The sequence below is a fragment of the Leopardus geoffroyi genome, chromosome D2 (genome assembly GCF_018350155.1).
Source record: "Leopardus geoffroyi isolate Oge1 chromosome D2, O.geoffroyi_Oge1_pat1.0, whole genome shotgun sequence".
Classification (NCBI taxonomy): Eukaryota; Metazoa; Chordata; class Mammalia; order Carnivora; family Felidae; genus Leopardus; species Leopardus geoffroyi.
In genome coordinates, this window is record NC_059334.1 from 46,483,865 (window position 1) to 46,499,984 (window position 16,120).

The 16,120-nt window shown below is 35.6% G+C and overlaps 1 protein-coding gene across 11 annotated transcripts in view; it reads right to left on the reverse strand.

Annotated features, from left to right (window-relative positions):
- The window catches only part of PTPN20 (protein tyrosine phosphatase non-receptor type 20), a 111,542-nt gene that overhangs the window by 47,162 nt on the left and 48,260 nt on the right, over positions 1 to 16,120 (reverse strand). For 7 of the 11 annotated variants that reach the window (XR_006701555.1, XM_045437955.1, XM_045437958.1 and 4 more), the window contains 3 exons: positions 14,724 to 14,821; positions 8,654 to 8,748; positions 2,695 to 2,804 (listed from right to left, as the gene is read on the reverse strand). Coding sequence is in view for 10 of the 11 variants with exons in the window: in XM_045437955.1 (XP_045293911.1) it covers positions 2,695 to 2,804; positions 8,654 to 8,748; positions 14,724 to 14,821 (303 nt within the window). In the remaining variant the exon portion in view is untranslated. Of the gene's footprint in view, positions 1 to 2,694; positions 2,805 to 8,653; positions 8,749 to 14,723; positions 14,826 to 16,120 lie in introns of those variants that run through there. The other 4 variants (XM_045437964.1, XM_045437962.1, XM_045437965.1 and 1 more) reach the window with 3 other exon arrangements.

A 16,120-nucleotide genomic window follows, 5' to 3' on the forward strand; every position in this document is an offset into this window, starting at 1 on the left:
TGTATAAAGCCGTTACTTGGACCTACACCCCCGCATTGAAGAAAAGTCTTCATTTGCAGGCAGAACAGCAGCAAACCCCACTGTGCACAGGTGAAGAATCACCGCCTCTGGGACAGGCAAAAGAAAAACACTCCACTCCTGGAGGAAGGGCAGGAAACAGTCTTAAGCTCAGGATCCTAAACCAATACTATAGTAAGTCTCTCACCACTAAGGAAACCTCCTCCGACAGGAAACCTCCTCCCACAGTAAACCTGCCAAAAATATAAAGCAGAGTTTGAATGCCATAATGAGGAGAGGCAGCATCACTGACAAAGCCCCTACACTGACAACCAGGAACAGAGAACTTGCCTAAGGCCGAGACTGGACTACGACCACAAAACACTACCTGCCCTCCTCTCCAGGCCAGCCAGCACCAGGCTACCTACCACTACAGCAGGGCCATGAGTGTAGGAAAGAGCACTTCTGAACCACAGGTACATGGGGAAGGCCTAAAGCTAAGGATGGAACAGGAATGAGAAGGGCAACTCCAGCATTGCAGTTGCCACCCTAAGAGTACAATTCAAATCTTGAGAAAGATTTAAATTTTAAGTTAATAGTTCACTGTAGGTCATGACAGCAACACAAAAGCAAAGTCCAGCTCATGTCCTAAACACACTAACTCAAGTACCTATACTAATGGCCTAACGGGGAATAGGCATAAATTCCATTTATCTCAATCTCTACTCTTCTACACCCGACATCAATACTCTATCAAAATTTACAAGATATACAAGAAGCAGCAACAATAACAAAATCACTGTCAAAAGAACAAGGCAATCTACAGAAAAAAAAAAAAACTTAGAAATGACCCATGTGTTAGAATCATAAGAGAGGGAATTCTAAATAACTATAATATGTGAAAGCTGTATGGAAAAGGTGAACAAAGTACATGAGCAGATAAGGAATGTGAACAGAGAAGGAAACTATAAGATAAAGTCAAAACCTTTGTGAGAGCTGAAGAATGCTTTCAAATGGGTTCATCAGGAGTAGACTAACACAGCTAAGGAAAGAGGCAATAAACTTGAAGATGAGTTGATAAAAATTACCTTAACTGAAACTCTAAGAGAAAAAATAGGAGGAAAAAAGGTAAAAAGCATATTTGTACAGCCCCTTTGGAAAACAATTTGTCAATTATATACACTTACAATTTCAAAATCCCAATCATAGATACATTTACCTTAAAGAAATGAAAATGTAGCTTTACACAAGACCAGTACGTGAAAGTTTGTAGTGTTTTTTATCCATAATTGTTAAAATGTGGAAACACCCAACTGTGCCTCAACTGGTGAGTGGATAAACAAACTGGTGTAGCCATACAATGGAATACTATTCAGAAAAAAAAAATTAAATACCAATAAAAGCAATGGTGTACATGAATATCAATAGCATTACAAAAAAAACTGTACTCAAAAGGCAACATATTTATGATTCTGTTTATACAACACTTTGGAAAAGAAAACTAATAAGAATGAAAAGAGATTAGTTGTTGTCAGGTGCTTGTGTTGGGTTAGGGGAAGACTCAAAACAGTACAAGAGAAATTTAAAGGGTGAAGGAAATGCGCTATATGCTGACGGTGGTGGTAGACCTTTTGTCTAACCTTACAGAACTGTATGCTAATTTTCTCATTAACTATTTTTGTGTCAGATCTGTATTTTAATAATTACATAAGTGTGAGATTGCCTTCAGTAGATTTGACATTTTCCAACTTTAAAGAAGTCATTAGACAAGATGATTCTGGCACTTGATCTAAGGTTGAAATGGGTGATCTCTATAGTCCTCTCTAGCTCCAAGGTTTTTGAAGTATGGGATTCCCCAATCTCACACAAAAATTTTACATATATATAAATTTATATGTTTTTATAATTTTTATAACTTTATATGTAAATCTATGTATGTTCATGGTTATATTTATGTTTACATTATATACAAATGTAAATACATATACACAAAAATTTTGACTATCTTCAGTATTATGATTTATTTTTTATACAATTTGTATTTTATTTTTTCCTCATAATATACCCTATGTGTAATCCAAAAAAACGTTATTATTTTACTTACAAAGTATATATACTGCGCAACAAATTAAAATTTAAAAAATGAGGAAGCAGGTCATGTGCAAGTCTACACAAATCTAGAATTCCTAGTATAAGAAAATATAAATAGCTCATTTTATTAAATTGACATGTTTGGATTGCAAGCATAATTCATTCTAAGTCTATTAGAATGGAAACATGCTTGTAATCCAAAGCACTTGTATAACAAAGCAAATTTCAAGAACCATTAGCTCAGTTGTGATCATGTGACATTCGGCATCACATATTACTTGTATTGTAAGACATCGCTCATTTTTCAAGTTAAAATTTATTAGAAACATTTGCTTGTCTTGCTGAGGACTCTCAAAACAAGTTACTCACAATCCAAGGTTTTACTGTAAATTAAAATATTTATAGAAAGGGAGAGATTTGCCCTTATGAAGGTGAGGTGTGGAGCATTTTCTTCATTCTTAAAAAAATCCTAGGAAATCATGTTTGCTCCATCTAAAAAAGTTTTTGCTAGCTCTTTCCCACATTTATATTAGAAATTTCTTGGTTCATACCTCTGAAATATAGCTTCTTCAAGAATGTGATAATAAAAAGAGGATGAAGTCATACCGTGGAGCTGAGGAGGGACAGTCTGGGATGGCCCTGCAAGTTCTTCATCCTCACTGCTCCACTTGTCTCTTAGGAAGCCACTGGTGGCCCATATGCTTGGGTCACTGTCACTAGAAAAGAAATATATTTCGCTGTTCATGGTTTCAAACAATGTATACATTTTTTAAAGAATCTCTGATAATCTATATTAGTTATTCAGTTGACATTCATCTTTATTTCAGTTTAGCCATGTACTTCTGTTGTCAGCACCCAGAATTGGCCCACTTCAAAAGGGATCACTCTGAAGTCCCAATGTCTGATCACAAACTCCATCTCTTCCCACATTTATCTGGCTTGCAAACTAGCCATCTTGGATCAATCTACCTACGCCCCTTCTTTCCTCCTTTACCCAGGCTGTGAGAGACAAGTACTGAGGTCACTGGGATTTCTGATATCAGCACAGAGCCATGTGGAAAATACTGTGATGTATGTCCCTGTTGAGTCTCCTCTACTTTTCTTCCACGACAGCTAATTCTGAACCACCGCCCTCATTTAGACCCTATCTTAATTCTCTGCCTTAGTATAAACAGAGCCCCTTCTGGAAAATGCAAGCCAGGAAGCAAGAATTCGTTCAACTAATTCTCTTTTAAAATGTGTACTTATGGGGCACCTGGGTGGCTCAGTCAGTTAAGTGTCCGACTTCAGCTCAGGTCATGGTCTTGTGGTTTGTGAGTTCGAGCCCCACATCAGACTCTGCACTACCAGCGCAGAGCCTGCTTCTGATCCTCTCTCTCTCTCTCTCTCTCTCTCTCTCTCTTCCTCTCAAAAAATAAACATTTTAAAAAATAAAATGGGTACTTAGATACATCAATATGTTTCATTATTCTTTACTTTCTCCCTGATCAAAATTAATCCTTCCACATTCAACTCCACACCTTCTATCTCCTAAGTCTTTTCTTTGAAATGACATTTTCATATATATATAATCAATCTCTCCCTATGTACAAATTCTACCATAACATAAGAATACTCAATTCTCCCTAATCTTAAAAATAGAAACTCTTTTCACCCATAGCTAATATCATCCTCAATGGGGAAAAACTGACAGCTTTACCCATAAGGTCAGGAACATGACAGGGATGTCCATTCTCACCACTGTTGTTCAACAGAGTGTTGGAAGTCTTAGCCTCAGCAATCAGATAACAAAAAGAAATAAAAGGCAACCAAATCAGCAAGGAAGAAGTCAAACTTTCATTCTTCACAGATGACATGATACTCTATGTGGAAAACTCGAAAGACTCCACCAAAAAACTGCTAGAGCTGATATATGAACTTAGCAAAGTCACAGGATATAAAATCAACATTCAGAAATCGGCTGCATTTCTATACACCAATAATGGAGCAGCAGAAAGAGAAATCAAGGAATTGATCCTATTTACAATTGCACCAAAAACCATTAAATACCTAAGAATAAACCTAACCAAAGAGGTGAAAAATCTATACACTGAAAACTATAGAAAGCTTATGAAAGAAATTGAAGAAGACACACACACAAAAAAAAGGGAAAAGATTCCATGCTCCTGGGTAGGAAGAACAAATATTGTTAAAATGTCGATACTACCCAAAACAATCTACACATTCAATGCAATCCCTATCAAAATTATACCAGCATTCTTCACAGAGCTACAACAATTCTAAAATCTGTATGGAACCAGAAAAGACCCCAAATAGCAAAAGTAATGTTGAAAAAGAAAACCAAAGCTGGAGGCATCACAATTCCAGACTTCAAACTGTATTACAAAGCTGTAATCATCAAGATAGTATGGTACTGGCACAGAAACAGGCACATAGATCAATGGAACAGAATAGAAAACCCAGAAATGTACCCACAAACATATGGCCAACTAATCTTTGACAAAGCAGGAAAGAATATCTAATGGAAAGAAGAGTCTCTTCAGCAAATAGTGTTGGGAAAACTGGACAGTGACCTGTAGAAGAATGAACCTGGACCACTTTCTTACACCATATACAAACAATAAACTCAAAATGGATGAAAGACCTAAATGTAAGACAGGAAACCATCAAAATCCTAGAAGAGAAAACAGGCAACAACCCTTTTGACCTTGGCCACAGCAACTTCCTACTAGACATATCTCCAGGAGCAAGGGAAACAAAGGCAAAAATGAACTATCAGGACCTCATCAAGAGAAAAAGCTTCTGCACAGGAAAGGAAACAATCAACAAAACTAAAAGGCAACTGATGGAATGGGAGAAGATACTTGCAAATGACATATCGGATAAAGGGTTAGTATCCAAAATCTATAAAGAACTTATCAAACTCAACACCCAAGGGGCACCTGGGTGGCTCAATCGGTTAAACATCCAAATTCAGCTCAGGTCATGATCTCACGGTTCATGAGTTCAAGCCCTGCGTTGGGCTCTGTGATGACAACTCAGAGCTTGGAGACTACTTCAGATTCTGTGTGTCCTTCTCTCTCTTCCCCTTCCCCACTCGTGCTCTATCTCTGTCTCTCAAAAATAAATAAATGTTAAAAAATTAAAAAAAAACTCAACACCCCCCAAAAAATAATCCAGTGAAGAAATGGGCAGAAGATAGGAACAGACACTTTCCCACAGAAGACATCCAGATGGCTAAGAGACACGTGAAAAGATGCTCAACACCATTCATCATCAGGGAAACACAAATCAAAACAATGATGAGATACCACTTCACACCAGTCAGAATTCCTAAAATTAACAACTCAGGAAATAACAGATATTGGAGAGGATGTGGAGAAAGGGGAACGCTTTTGCACTACTGGTGGGAATGCAAACTGGTTCAGCCACTCTGGAAAACAATATAGATATTCCTCAAAAAATTAAAAATAAAGCAACCCTATGACTCAGCAATTGCACTACTAGGTATTTATCCATAGGATACCAAAATGCTGACTCAAAGGTGCACCTGCACCCCTATGTTTAAAGCAACCCTATCAACAATAGCCAAATTATGGAAAGAGCCCAAATGTCCATTGACTGACAAATGGATAAAGAAAATATTATACACACACACACACACACACACAATGGAATATTACTCAGCAATCAGAAAGAATGAAATCTCGCCATTTGCCACAATGTGGATAGAACTAGAATGTATTATGCTAAGTGAAATAATATGTAAGTGATGAATCACTAAATTCTACTACTGAAACCATTATTACACTATATGTTAACTAACTTTGATTTACATAAAATTTTTTTTAAAGAAGAGAAAAAAGCTGTGTATACATATATACATACAATGGAATATTACTCAGCCATCAAAAGTAATGAATCTTGTCACCTGTAATGACCTGGATGGAGATGCAGTATGTTCGTTATGCTAAGCAAAATAAATCAGTCAGGGAAAGATAAATACAATAGAATACCACTCATATTGTGGAATTTAAGAAGCAAAACAGATGAACATATTGGATGGGGGAAAAAAGAGGGAAACAAATCATAAGGGTCTCATTACAAAAGAAAACAAACTGAGGGTTGATGGAGGGAAGTGGGTGGGGGATGGAATAAATGGATGATGGGTATTAAGGAGGGCACTTGTCATTATATGTATGTCATATGTTTATGTCATATATTGAACATTGTGTGTTATATGTAAGTGATGAATCACTAAATTCTACCACTAAAAACAATATTACAGTATATTTTAACTTACTAGAATTCCAATAAAAATTGGAAAAAAATAGAAACCCTTTTCAACCTCCTATCTCAAACAGATTTTTCAAATACTAGCCATACCCATTTTCTGTTCCTTTCCAGCTTCTTACTACTCCGTTTACTTGTGCTTTCATTCATAGCCCCATTTAACAAAAGCCTCCTAATTTGACTTCTGGTTCTAATCTCTGATGTCTAAAGACAACTGTTCCTAAATTCAAATTTAATTATGCCTGTCCATCACCTTCAAGATAAACCCAGGCTTCTTACATAAGTTTAAGACACTGGCAATCTGGCCCCAGCCAATCTGTTTGTCATCCCTACTAATCTCCTTTATGTATCTTATGTTTTAATCTTAACAAAAAAAAAAAAATGCCTTTTTCTTTTGCTTCTGGAAGTGATTTAAAGTTTCTTACTCTTTCTCCTTCTCATCTTTTTTAAGATTACTGTAAATATCTAATTGCTCCCCACTTCTTGCCACCTATCATCCACCTGGCGACCAGCAATCCTCTTTTTCTAGATAAACAGACAGACAGACATATGCATGGATACAGCAAAAAAAAAAAAAAAAAAAAAAGTCCCTGTACTTTCTTTTCATTCCAACAAATGGACTAAAATATGTACTCCTTGATCTCACATATATCAACTTCCTTCACATTCTGGCCCACCTTACGTTTGGCTGTACCTCTTACCTTCTCAAGCTTCCTGGCATTTCAATTCACATGTACCCTACAACGCTTGACACGTAACATTTATCACCATTAATAAGATATTTTCACAACTTCTTACCTTTGCTCAAACCTCTTCCTCCAGCTTGACATTTTCTTCCTTTCCTTTTTTTTTTTTTTTAACTTTTATTTATTTTTGAGAGACAGAGACAGAGCGCAAGTGGGGAAGGGGCAGAGAGAAAGGGAGACACAGAATCCAACACAGGCTCCAGGCTCTGAGCTGTCAGCACAGAGCCCGATGTGGGACTCAAACCCACAAACTGTGAGATCATGACCTAAGTTGAGTTGGACGCTTAACCGACTGAGCCACCCAGACACCCCATCTTCCCTTCCTTTTCACCTGCTAGATTTCTACTTATTTAAGGTCCTAAATCTAACCTATGTATCTTTTCTTCAAAGAAGCTGGTGAAGCCCCCTATACATATTTATCTGTCTTCTATATTCACAATCCTTGGACTTTGACTCTATAATAGTATTTACTACATTGTACTTAAATTTGTCTTTTACATATCTGTTTTCTTAATTAAACTATAAACTAGGGGTGCCTGGGTGGCTCAGTCAGTTAAGGATTTGACTTTGCCTCAGGTCATGATCTTATGGTTCACAGGTTTGAGCCCCGCATCGGGCTCTGTGCTGACAGCTCAGAGCCTGGAGCCTGCTTCAGATTCTATGTCTCCCTCTCTCTCTGCCCCTCCCCTGTTTTCACTCTGTATCTCTTTCAAAAATAAATAAACATTAAAAACAATTTTTAAAAACCTATAAAGGGCAAGAGCTGTGTAATATTTTGCAGTTGTGTACAGTGTTTAGTATATAATCAGTATCTAGTAAATTAATATAAACTATTAGATTATAATAGTATCTCAAAATGCCTTTTGAATTATTATTTGTTCACCTAACACACTTTTGAAAGATATATGCAAGTTACCTATTATACACATTATTATGCAGTGCTATGCCACTAATATTAGTTATAAATCTCTAAGGAAATATGGCTCACTAAAATGTTCTCTTATTTGACATGATTTTGCATGTAACACCTAAATGTGAACAGTTTGTAAGGATGAATATTATTTTTGTTTTGTTTTTCTAATGGAAATTTACTTTTCTTTTGGTTCCTTAAATTCTTTCATATATAGTACCAAAAATTCACCATGCTAACAATTCTATTGTTTCCAGCACATTATTTTCTTTCTGGAACCAAATATCATTTCTAGTAAAATTTAGTTGTGTACTGAGCTTTACCTTACTTCAAGTACACTGTCTTCTCCAAAGTTCCAAACACCATGACTCTGGAAACGTACAATTGTTGAGATGACAGAGAAATTACATTCTTTAGGGATATCTTTTTCATCTGTTAATACTATATTTATGAGATCATAAATACATCTTATTTCTAGCCAAATCAGGCTGTACTTACTACAAAGAGCTGTATCTTGAAAAACTAACCAAACATTTGAAGGCCATTATTCACTGTCTCCACTGAGAGAGCTAGCTATGAATATGAATAGAAAACTCACTAAATAAGCACATTATACCTTTCTGTAGCATCTTTTAAAATATCGTCATAATCATTTTGGGAACTCTGAGGAGAGCATTTTACCTCCTCTGAGCTATCTTCCTTTGCCAAAACCTACAGGAATAAGAAAGGAAAGAAAATTATGGCTATGATTTTAGGAATGTATAGTTTAAAAGAAATACGATTTCTATAGATTTTTTATTTTTTAATGTTGATTTATTTTTGAGAGAGAGAGAGAAAGCACAGGGGAGGGGCACAGAGAGGGGGAGACAGAGAATGTGAAGCAGGCTCCACACTATCAGTGCAAAGCCCAACATTGGGCTTGAACTCACAAACCACGAGATCATGACTTGAGCCATTGTCAGACACATAACCAACTGAGCCACCCAGGCACCCCCGATTTCTATAGCTTATTAAGAAGAGTGCTAAGGTATTTAATAACAGAATTAAAACCACAATCACAGTTTGATTTCTATTCCTATAAAATCACTTGAAATGTATTTCTCCCTATTAAATATTTTCCAAACTGTAAAAATAGAGTATAAAGTACTATGCACATACAAATGGTTTTTACTGAGTCACCCAAGTTATTTTACAAAAGTTGATAAAAATAAGCTTCATTTGTGATAAGAAAAAAAAAAGACTATCACTGTAGCCCAGTGAAGATTCTTATAATGAATGCTTATCACATTTAGTTTACTAACAAAATTCTTGGGGCGCCTGGGTGGCTCGGTCGGTTGAGCGTCTGACTTCGGCTCAGGTCACGATCTCACGGTCTGTGAGTTCGAGCCCCGCGTCGGGCTCTGGGCTGATGGCTCAGAGCCTGGAGCCTGCTTCTGATTCTGTGTCTCCCTCTCTCTCTGTCCCTCCCCCGTTCATGCTCTGTCTCTCTCTGTCTCAAAAATAAATAAAAACGTTAAAAAAAAAAAAAAAGCAAACAAAATTCTTAGCACTATATTTATCTTTATTTTAATACTTATATAATCTAATCCAGTAATTAATTCTAAGTATGTTTCTGCCATGAGATTTTCTTCTGCCCCCTAGACTTTTTTCCACTTTGTTGCATTCACAGAGTCCTGTATAGTAAAAAAATAATAATAACAAAAAAAATGAGAGTAGAGGGGAAAAATCACATTAAATTAAAAATTCAATCAATATTTTAGCCCTCAATTCTGTTTCAATTAATCCATTCATTTGACAATTATTTTCTGAGGATCCAGTATGCACAGATAGTGGTCTAAGTGCTATGGATAAAACAGTGAACAAGAGAGGTATGTGTTCTGCCCTTGCAGAGCATATATACTCTTATGGGGAGAAAGAAAACACACAAGCAAACATATACAAATTACAGCTGGTGGTGTTACTGCAGTAACAGAGTATGGTGATACGTAACTGCCATGTAGCTAAAAGGCAAAAGGAAGGGCTAAGCAAAGAGACAGGGAAGCATCCTGAGCGAAAGAAACAGCAGATCCCAGGTCCAGGCAGAGCCTCTGGCCTCTGCCTAACTGACCACCCTCACCTCATGCCTATTTCTCATTCAGCATCTCAAGTCACAGCCTATATACCATGTCTTTTCATCTTTTCTCAAGTATCTTTGACGACTCTGATTGTGTAAAACTTATTAATCTTTCCCCGCTCGCAAGTATGTGTGTGTGTGCGTGTGCATGTGCGTGTGTGTGTTTTGCTTATTCCATGAAACTTTTTAGACCTGGAATACCTATTGTGGGCTTATATACAGCCATCATTCCAGAACATGGACTCAAACACAATCAATTTTAGAAACAAGCATGTTAATGGACAGATGTAAACAATTACCCAACAATGTTCTTACCAAGCATATTCATTTGGTTGAACAAATCAACACATATAAGTTATTAGGTTTTTAATCTAATATGAATAAGGATTGCTTGAAATTAAAGTTAACTCATATTTTAGCAGTAGTTTTCTAAATACAGTAAATTCTAGTGGATTAGCTAATTGTCATTTTGAATAATACTTAAAACATAAAAAGTCTTTCCTTGTGGTGACACAAGTATAGCACAACATACAGAGTTGTTGAGTCATTATGTTGGACACCAGAAACTAATGTAATACTGTGTGTCAACTGTACTTAAATAAAAATAGGTAGATAAATAAATAAAAATTGAAATAAAAAGATAAAAAAAGTCTTTCCCTATGCAAGAAAACCATCTACTCTCAAATACTTTTCCAAAATTTTTTAACATTTGCTTTTAATATTTGGGGACTTAATTCACCTAGAAACAATTTCGATGTGAAGTGTTCCTCACCCACTCTGCGCAACCACCAACAATGATCTTGCGTTCAACTGGACATTCACGAGATCCAGTAGGCCACACCTGGTACCAGATGAGCTTTGCAGAGGATACGGTGGAAAACCACAACATGTGAGCAGGACAGTCTTAGGCTTGCCCTCATTAAGAGTCTTAGCAGCATTCTAGTGTAAGCTCAGGTGTGAAGCAATGGGTGGGTGGGTACCTAAGTCCCCCTCCTTAGAAACCTCAAGCAGCACAGGAACCCGTATCTCTTGTAAGAATGCATGAACCTAACCTAGGGCTCACTGCAAGGGGATTCCCACATTCATGCCATTAGTACTCTCATTAAGACATTTATTGTCCTAGTCATAATCCTCCCAGTCTGGGGATCATTTTTATCATAGCCAATGCCACCTGGTAATACAGCTGATAGTCCACTTTTACCAGGTTTCCAAAGAAACAGGGTGCTAGAAGGCTAACACAAGATTTCTCTTTGTGAAAAAGAAAAGGTTCATTCATCTTTACTCACAGGCAATAATGTCATTTTATTTTTCCTGTTGGAATAACCAATTATACCAGCACCATTAATTGAGCACACCATTCTAGAAATCTACAATGTCACATGAAAAGCTCCCATATGTGTACAGGTCTTTTCTAGAATTTCTATGCAGTTTCATGGGTCTTATTTGCCACTTCCTATACTGTTTTCACATTTCCTTAATTCCTACAGCGTTCTAATAGGCCTTGACACTCTGCAGTGCCAATGGCCCTCTCCACCACATATATACTCTTGCTTTCTTTCCTAATACTGTCTTGCCTATTCTTGACCTTCTGTTTTCCCAAAAGCTTTTTGATCAGTTGATCAAACCTCAAATATACACTAACAAAACAAAACTTTGGAATTTTTACTGAAATTAAGTTAAATTCATTTCGTATTTAAATTAGAGATAACTGTTTTCTTTATTATATTAACTCCTCTTATCCATTAATATGATACAGCTATACATCAAAATATTTTTAAGTATTCTCAGGAAAGGCAATTCATACCATTTATTAAATTGACTCTCATATACTTTATAGCTGTAAATATAATAGTATAATCCATTATGGTAGATAATTTGTATTTAATATTAGGTATACATTTGCTAACTACTGCATAATGAGAAAATCACGTTTTTATATACTGTAATTTTATACTTATTCTATTATAAATATTTTAAATTTCCATTATGATTTCTTCTTTGACCCATGAGTTTTGAGTATGTCTTTAAATTCCAAATGCATATTTTTTCTATTTGTGGTTGATTTCTAAGTGAATTTCTTTATGTCAGAGATCACAGTCAGCGCTATAAACTTAAGTATATAGTATTATTTGAAATTTGTTAAGATATATTTTGATTTGGTACATGGTAAATTTTTATAAATGGTCCATGTATGCTTGAAAAGAATATGGGTTCTCTAACTTCTGGATGCAAGTTCTATATATATGTTCATTATATATATCTTGCTAAATTTTTTTGTTATTTCTCTACTCTTAACTATTATCTATTCTATTAATAAAGATATATTTTTAAATGGTCTACTCTCATAGTGAAATTATCAATTCTTACTTGTAATTCTGATTTACATATTCTGGTGCTTATAAATTTAGAATTTTATATCCTCCTTGTGAACTAAACCTTCCCGTATTATATAGTGACCTCTAAAGCCTAATGTTTTTTGCTTTTAAGTTCATTTGTATGACATTAATATAGCTACATTACCTCTCTTTTGTTAGTGTTTCTCTGTGTATCAGGGGGAAAATGTTCCCCAAAGATTCCTTCTCATGAACCTATACAGATGACCAACGAATTAAATGAGTTCTACAGAGTTGGCTTAGTCCTGAAAGCTAGTTTATCAATGCTAATCGGTAAAACAAATCCCTAAGCATTAATTTCAGGATAATTAAAACAGGAATGTGAGGATGGAGAAAAAGGAGAACAATACTATTGCACCAACACAGTCCCTCTCTTCTTCCAACAAGACATGTTTAAAAAGCCATTTTCTTAGCACTTGCTCACTGAGAAAAAATGACATCACCTGAGTAAGAATTCCTACCATAATTTAAACCTGAGACATATTTCAAGTCACACTTCAAAATCAACTTGATTACATTTATCCAAGAAGCGAACTGTTTTAGATGGCTGCAATTCAAATTAAAGGCTCACTTACGACTCTAATACATCTTTGATTGAATGAAATGTGATTTGGCCAGCAACGCCAAGAAGGTACAAGGAGAAATATACTAAATTACCAAGATGTCAGGTCTTTTCAGAGATTTCTCACTGAATCAAATTTGTGTCAAATTAAACAAAGGGCTAGATAAATTTTTACGAGGAGCCTAAGTTGGGTTTTTTGCACTGCATATGCCAAGGACATATGAGGACAAAGTGAAAGCAGTAATACTAGGAGACAGGAGCCTGGTTTCTAGTCTTTTCTCTGTGGTTGAAGAGCTATATGATCACAGACAAATCATTTTAGCTCTCCAGGACTTAGGTTCTTCATGTCTAAAATGATTGTTGGAATAAAAATGATTTGACCTAGCTTCCAAATACAATCATCTACAAGTCTATAAGTCTAGATAATTCCTACAGACAGCATCATAACTCAAAGGGCATCAAGTGGCTGTAACATCAAATTAATTCATGAAATGTTAAAAGCTAATTCTGGTAAAATCAGCTGGTTTTCCCAACATACTCTAAAAACCATCCAGAAATGATCGCTAAGATACTCTTTTCTAAAATGAAACTTTGAAGGATATCAAAACTTATCCTAGATAGGTCAAGCCATAAAATATGGGGGTAAAAAAAAAAAAATAAAATGTATTTAGTTCTAGAAGGGAGTCAAGCATGGTTATAAAAACGATCTACTTGGGACATTCTATGAAGATGCTCATTTTGAAATTATCAGTCCTTCAAGTAGAAAATCCTTCTGATCAGAGAAAAGTATCAACAATGGAGCTGAGAGCCCAGCAGTACACTAAAAATTGGAGACTGCCAGTCAGATATGTGATCGTGGGTGGCCCTGATGCAGCCACCTTACATGTCACAGAGGAACGCACAGATTCTTACATGAGAGAACAATCAAACCACAGCACTGTTTTTCAAAGAGCAGCATGACTGTCAGCCCTTGGGTGGGGATGGCAACCAAACTGGAAAGTTAGGACAGCAATGTCTGTTCTTGGTACTTATTTTTATCTCTACTAATGCTGCAACTTACAGAATGTGAGTATGAGGACAGCAACATGGTAGAAGTCCCAAAGTTCCAGTAGATAAAAAAAACTGCAAGCCACCCACACGATGACAATGCATTTCGCTTTTTGTGCTTTAATCCTGGCAGTTAACCTCCGCAAGGGAGGAGACACATGTCAAGTGAGAGTTTTTGCCCCAGATTTTTCCCAACTCTCAACCTTTCCATGGTTTGGAGATACTGCACCATGTCTCTATCAATTAAAAATTCCATCATCAATATACCTAAAAGTGCTTCAAATTTTATGTGGAATTTATTCTGTATCTCTATCAGTAGCACAAAATGAAATAGATGCCAAAATAAGTAAACTTTCCAGAATAGTATCAAAGGTTTTTTTTTTCTTTAGAGTCACAAAGAGTTGCACTCTTTCAAATAGATATTTGGGTCATCTTCAACACCAGAATGAAATGGAACTGAGAATTATTATGCTGAGGAGAACAAAATAGACACCTATTCCTTAGAGGGCTTACTCAGTGATTTAGGCATTAGTCACAATCAATTAGCAGAGATTCCCTCGTCTAGTTTTACCTCACGAGTCACTGATCTAGGTGTCTGACTTGATGAAGGCAAACTCTCCCAGGAAATCACGTCTTTCAAATTAGAGTCCTCTCCCTCCATATCTTTTCCTGAACAAAGAGAAGGGAAGAATTGATCAAATGCAAAGGGCTACACAGAGAAAGGGTGTGCCTTAATGAGAAAAGCCAAGCTACATAAGGGGAATCTACTTTCTTGTTGTAGAGTCATCTTATCTTTATCTCCTGTATTAATCACTTTTCTCCCTGCGTTAAGAAAATAACAGAGCAAACATGATCCTTCTTCTAGGATCATTCTCAGTTAATTTAAGTTAATTTTTGAGTGGTCCCTTTGTTCCTACTTCCATATTATTTAAGAAAGTACTCTTCAGATAAATCCTAAATATACACAACTTACAGAACATATGTACTAGGTATTACAGAATATAATTCTTTCTTCAGGGTCTACTTCTGGGATAAAGAGCAGCGTGTTACATATGCCTCACTTTGACTTCTTGAATTATTAATCATAAATAAATAAGCAAAATGTTAATGTATATAGAAAATCATTTCAGGCTTTATTGAAGAATATAATATGAATCCTCCCTAGGAAACTCTGTGCTGGTTTTATTGTAGGAGCATTGTTAAGAGAGTACTTTTTCACTGAACAGAGTATTTCAGAGAGGAACCAAAGGAAATATTTTTCTCTGATCTTAGAATTAAGATTTCAGAGTACTGTCCCCCATATCATAGCAGCCATAATATTATGATTTAGAAATTTTGTGACATGGTTATTATAAAATCAATAGTACAAAATATAGTAAAAAATATAGTAAACAAGTACTTTGTAACAAAAAGTGCACTTGTGAATGTGTTAAAAAGAAAACCAAATAGAAATTGTGAACTATTAAAACACGTGAGTTGATTTTATATACATATACATATGTATATATATATATATATGTATATGTATCTATCTTAAGAAACATCAATGAAAAAAACAACATATCAAAACTAATGTGAAAGTTAGCTAAAGCAGTGTTTAAAGGGGAAATGTACAGTTTTAAATACATTTATAACAAAAACAGAAAAACTGACAAATATTAGGTTTATATGTAATCATAAAGGCTAAGAAAAACTGAGGAAATCTCCAAAAAAAGTAGAAAGTAAGACATCATCAAGAAATACAGCAAATAGAAAATAATTTAAAACAATAGAACAATCAACAAAATCAAAGACTTGAAAAAAAGACTTAAAAATATGCAAACTTCTTTCACTACTCAATTTAATTAACATTAAGAAGGAAAAAGGGCACAGCCACAGACCCAACTATCACTTTTATTTATTTATTTGTTTGTTTGTTTGTTTTTGACACAGACAGAGAGTGAGCGGGGTAGGGGCAGTGGGAGAGAC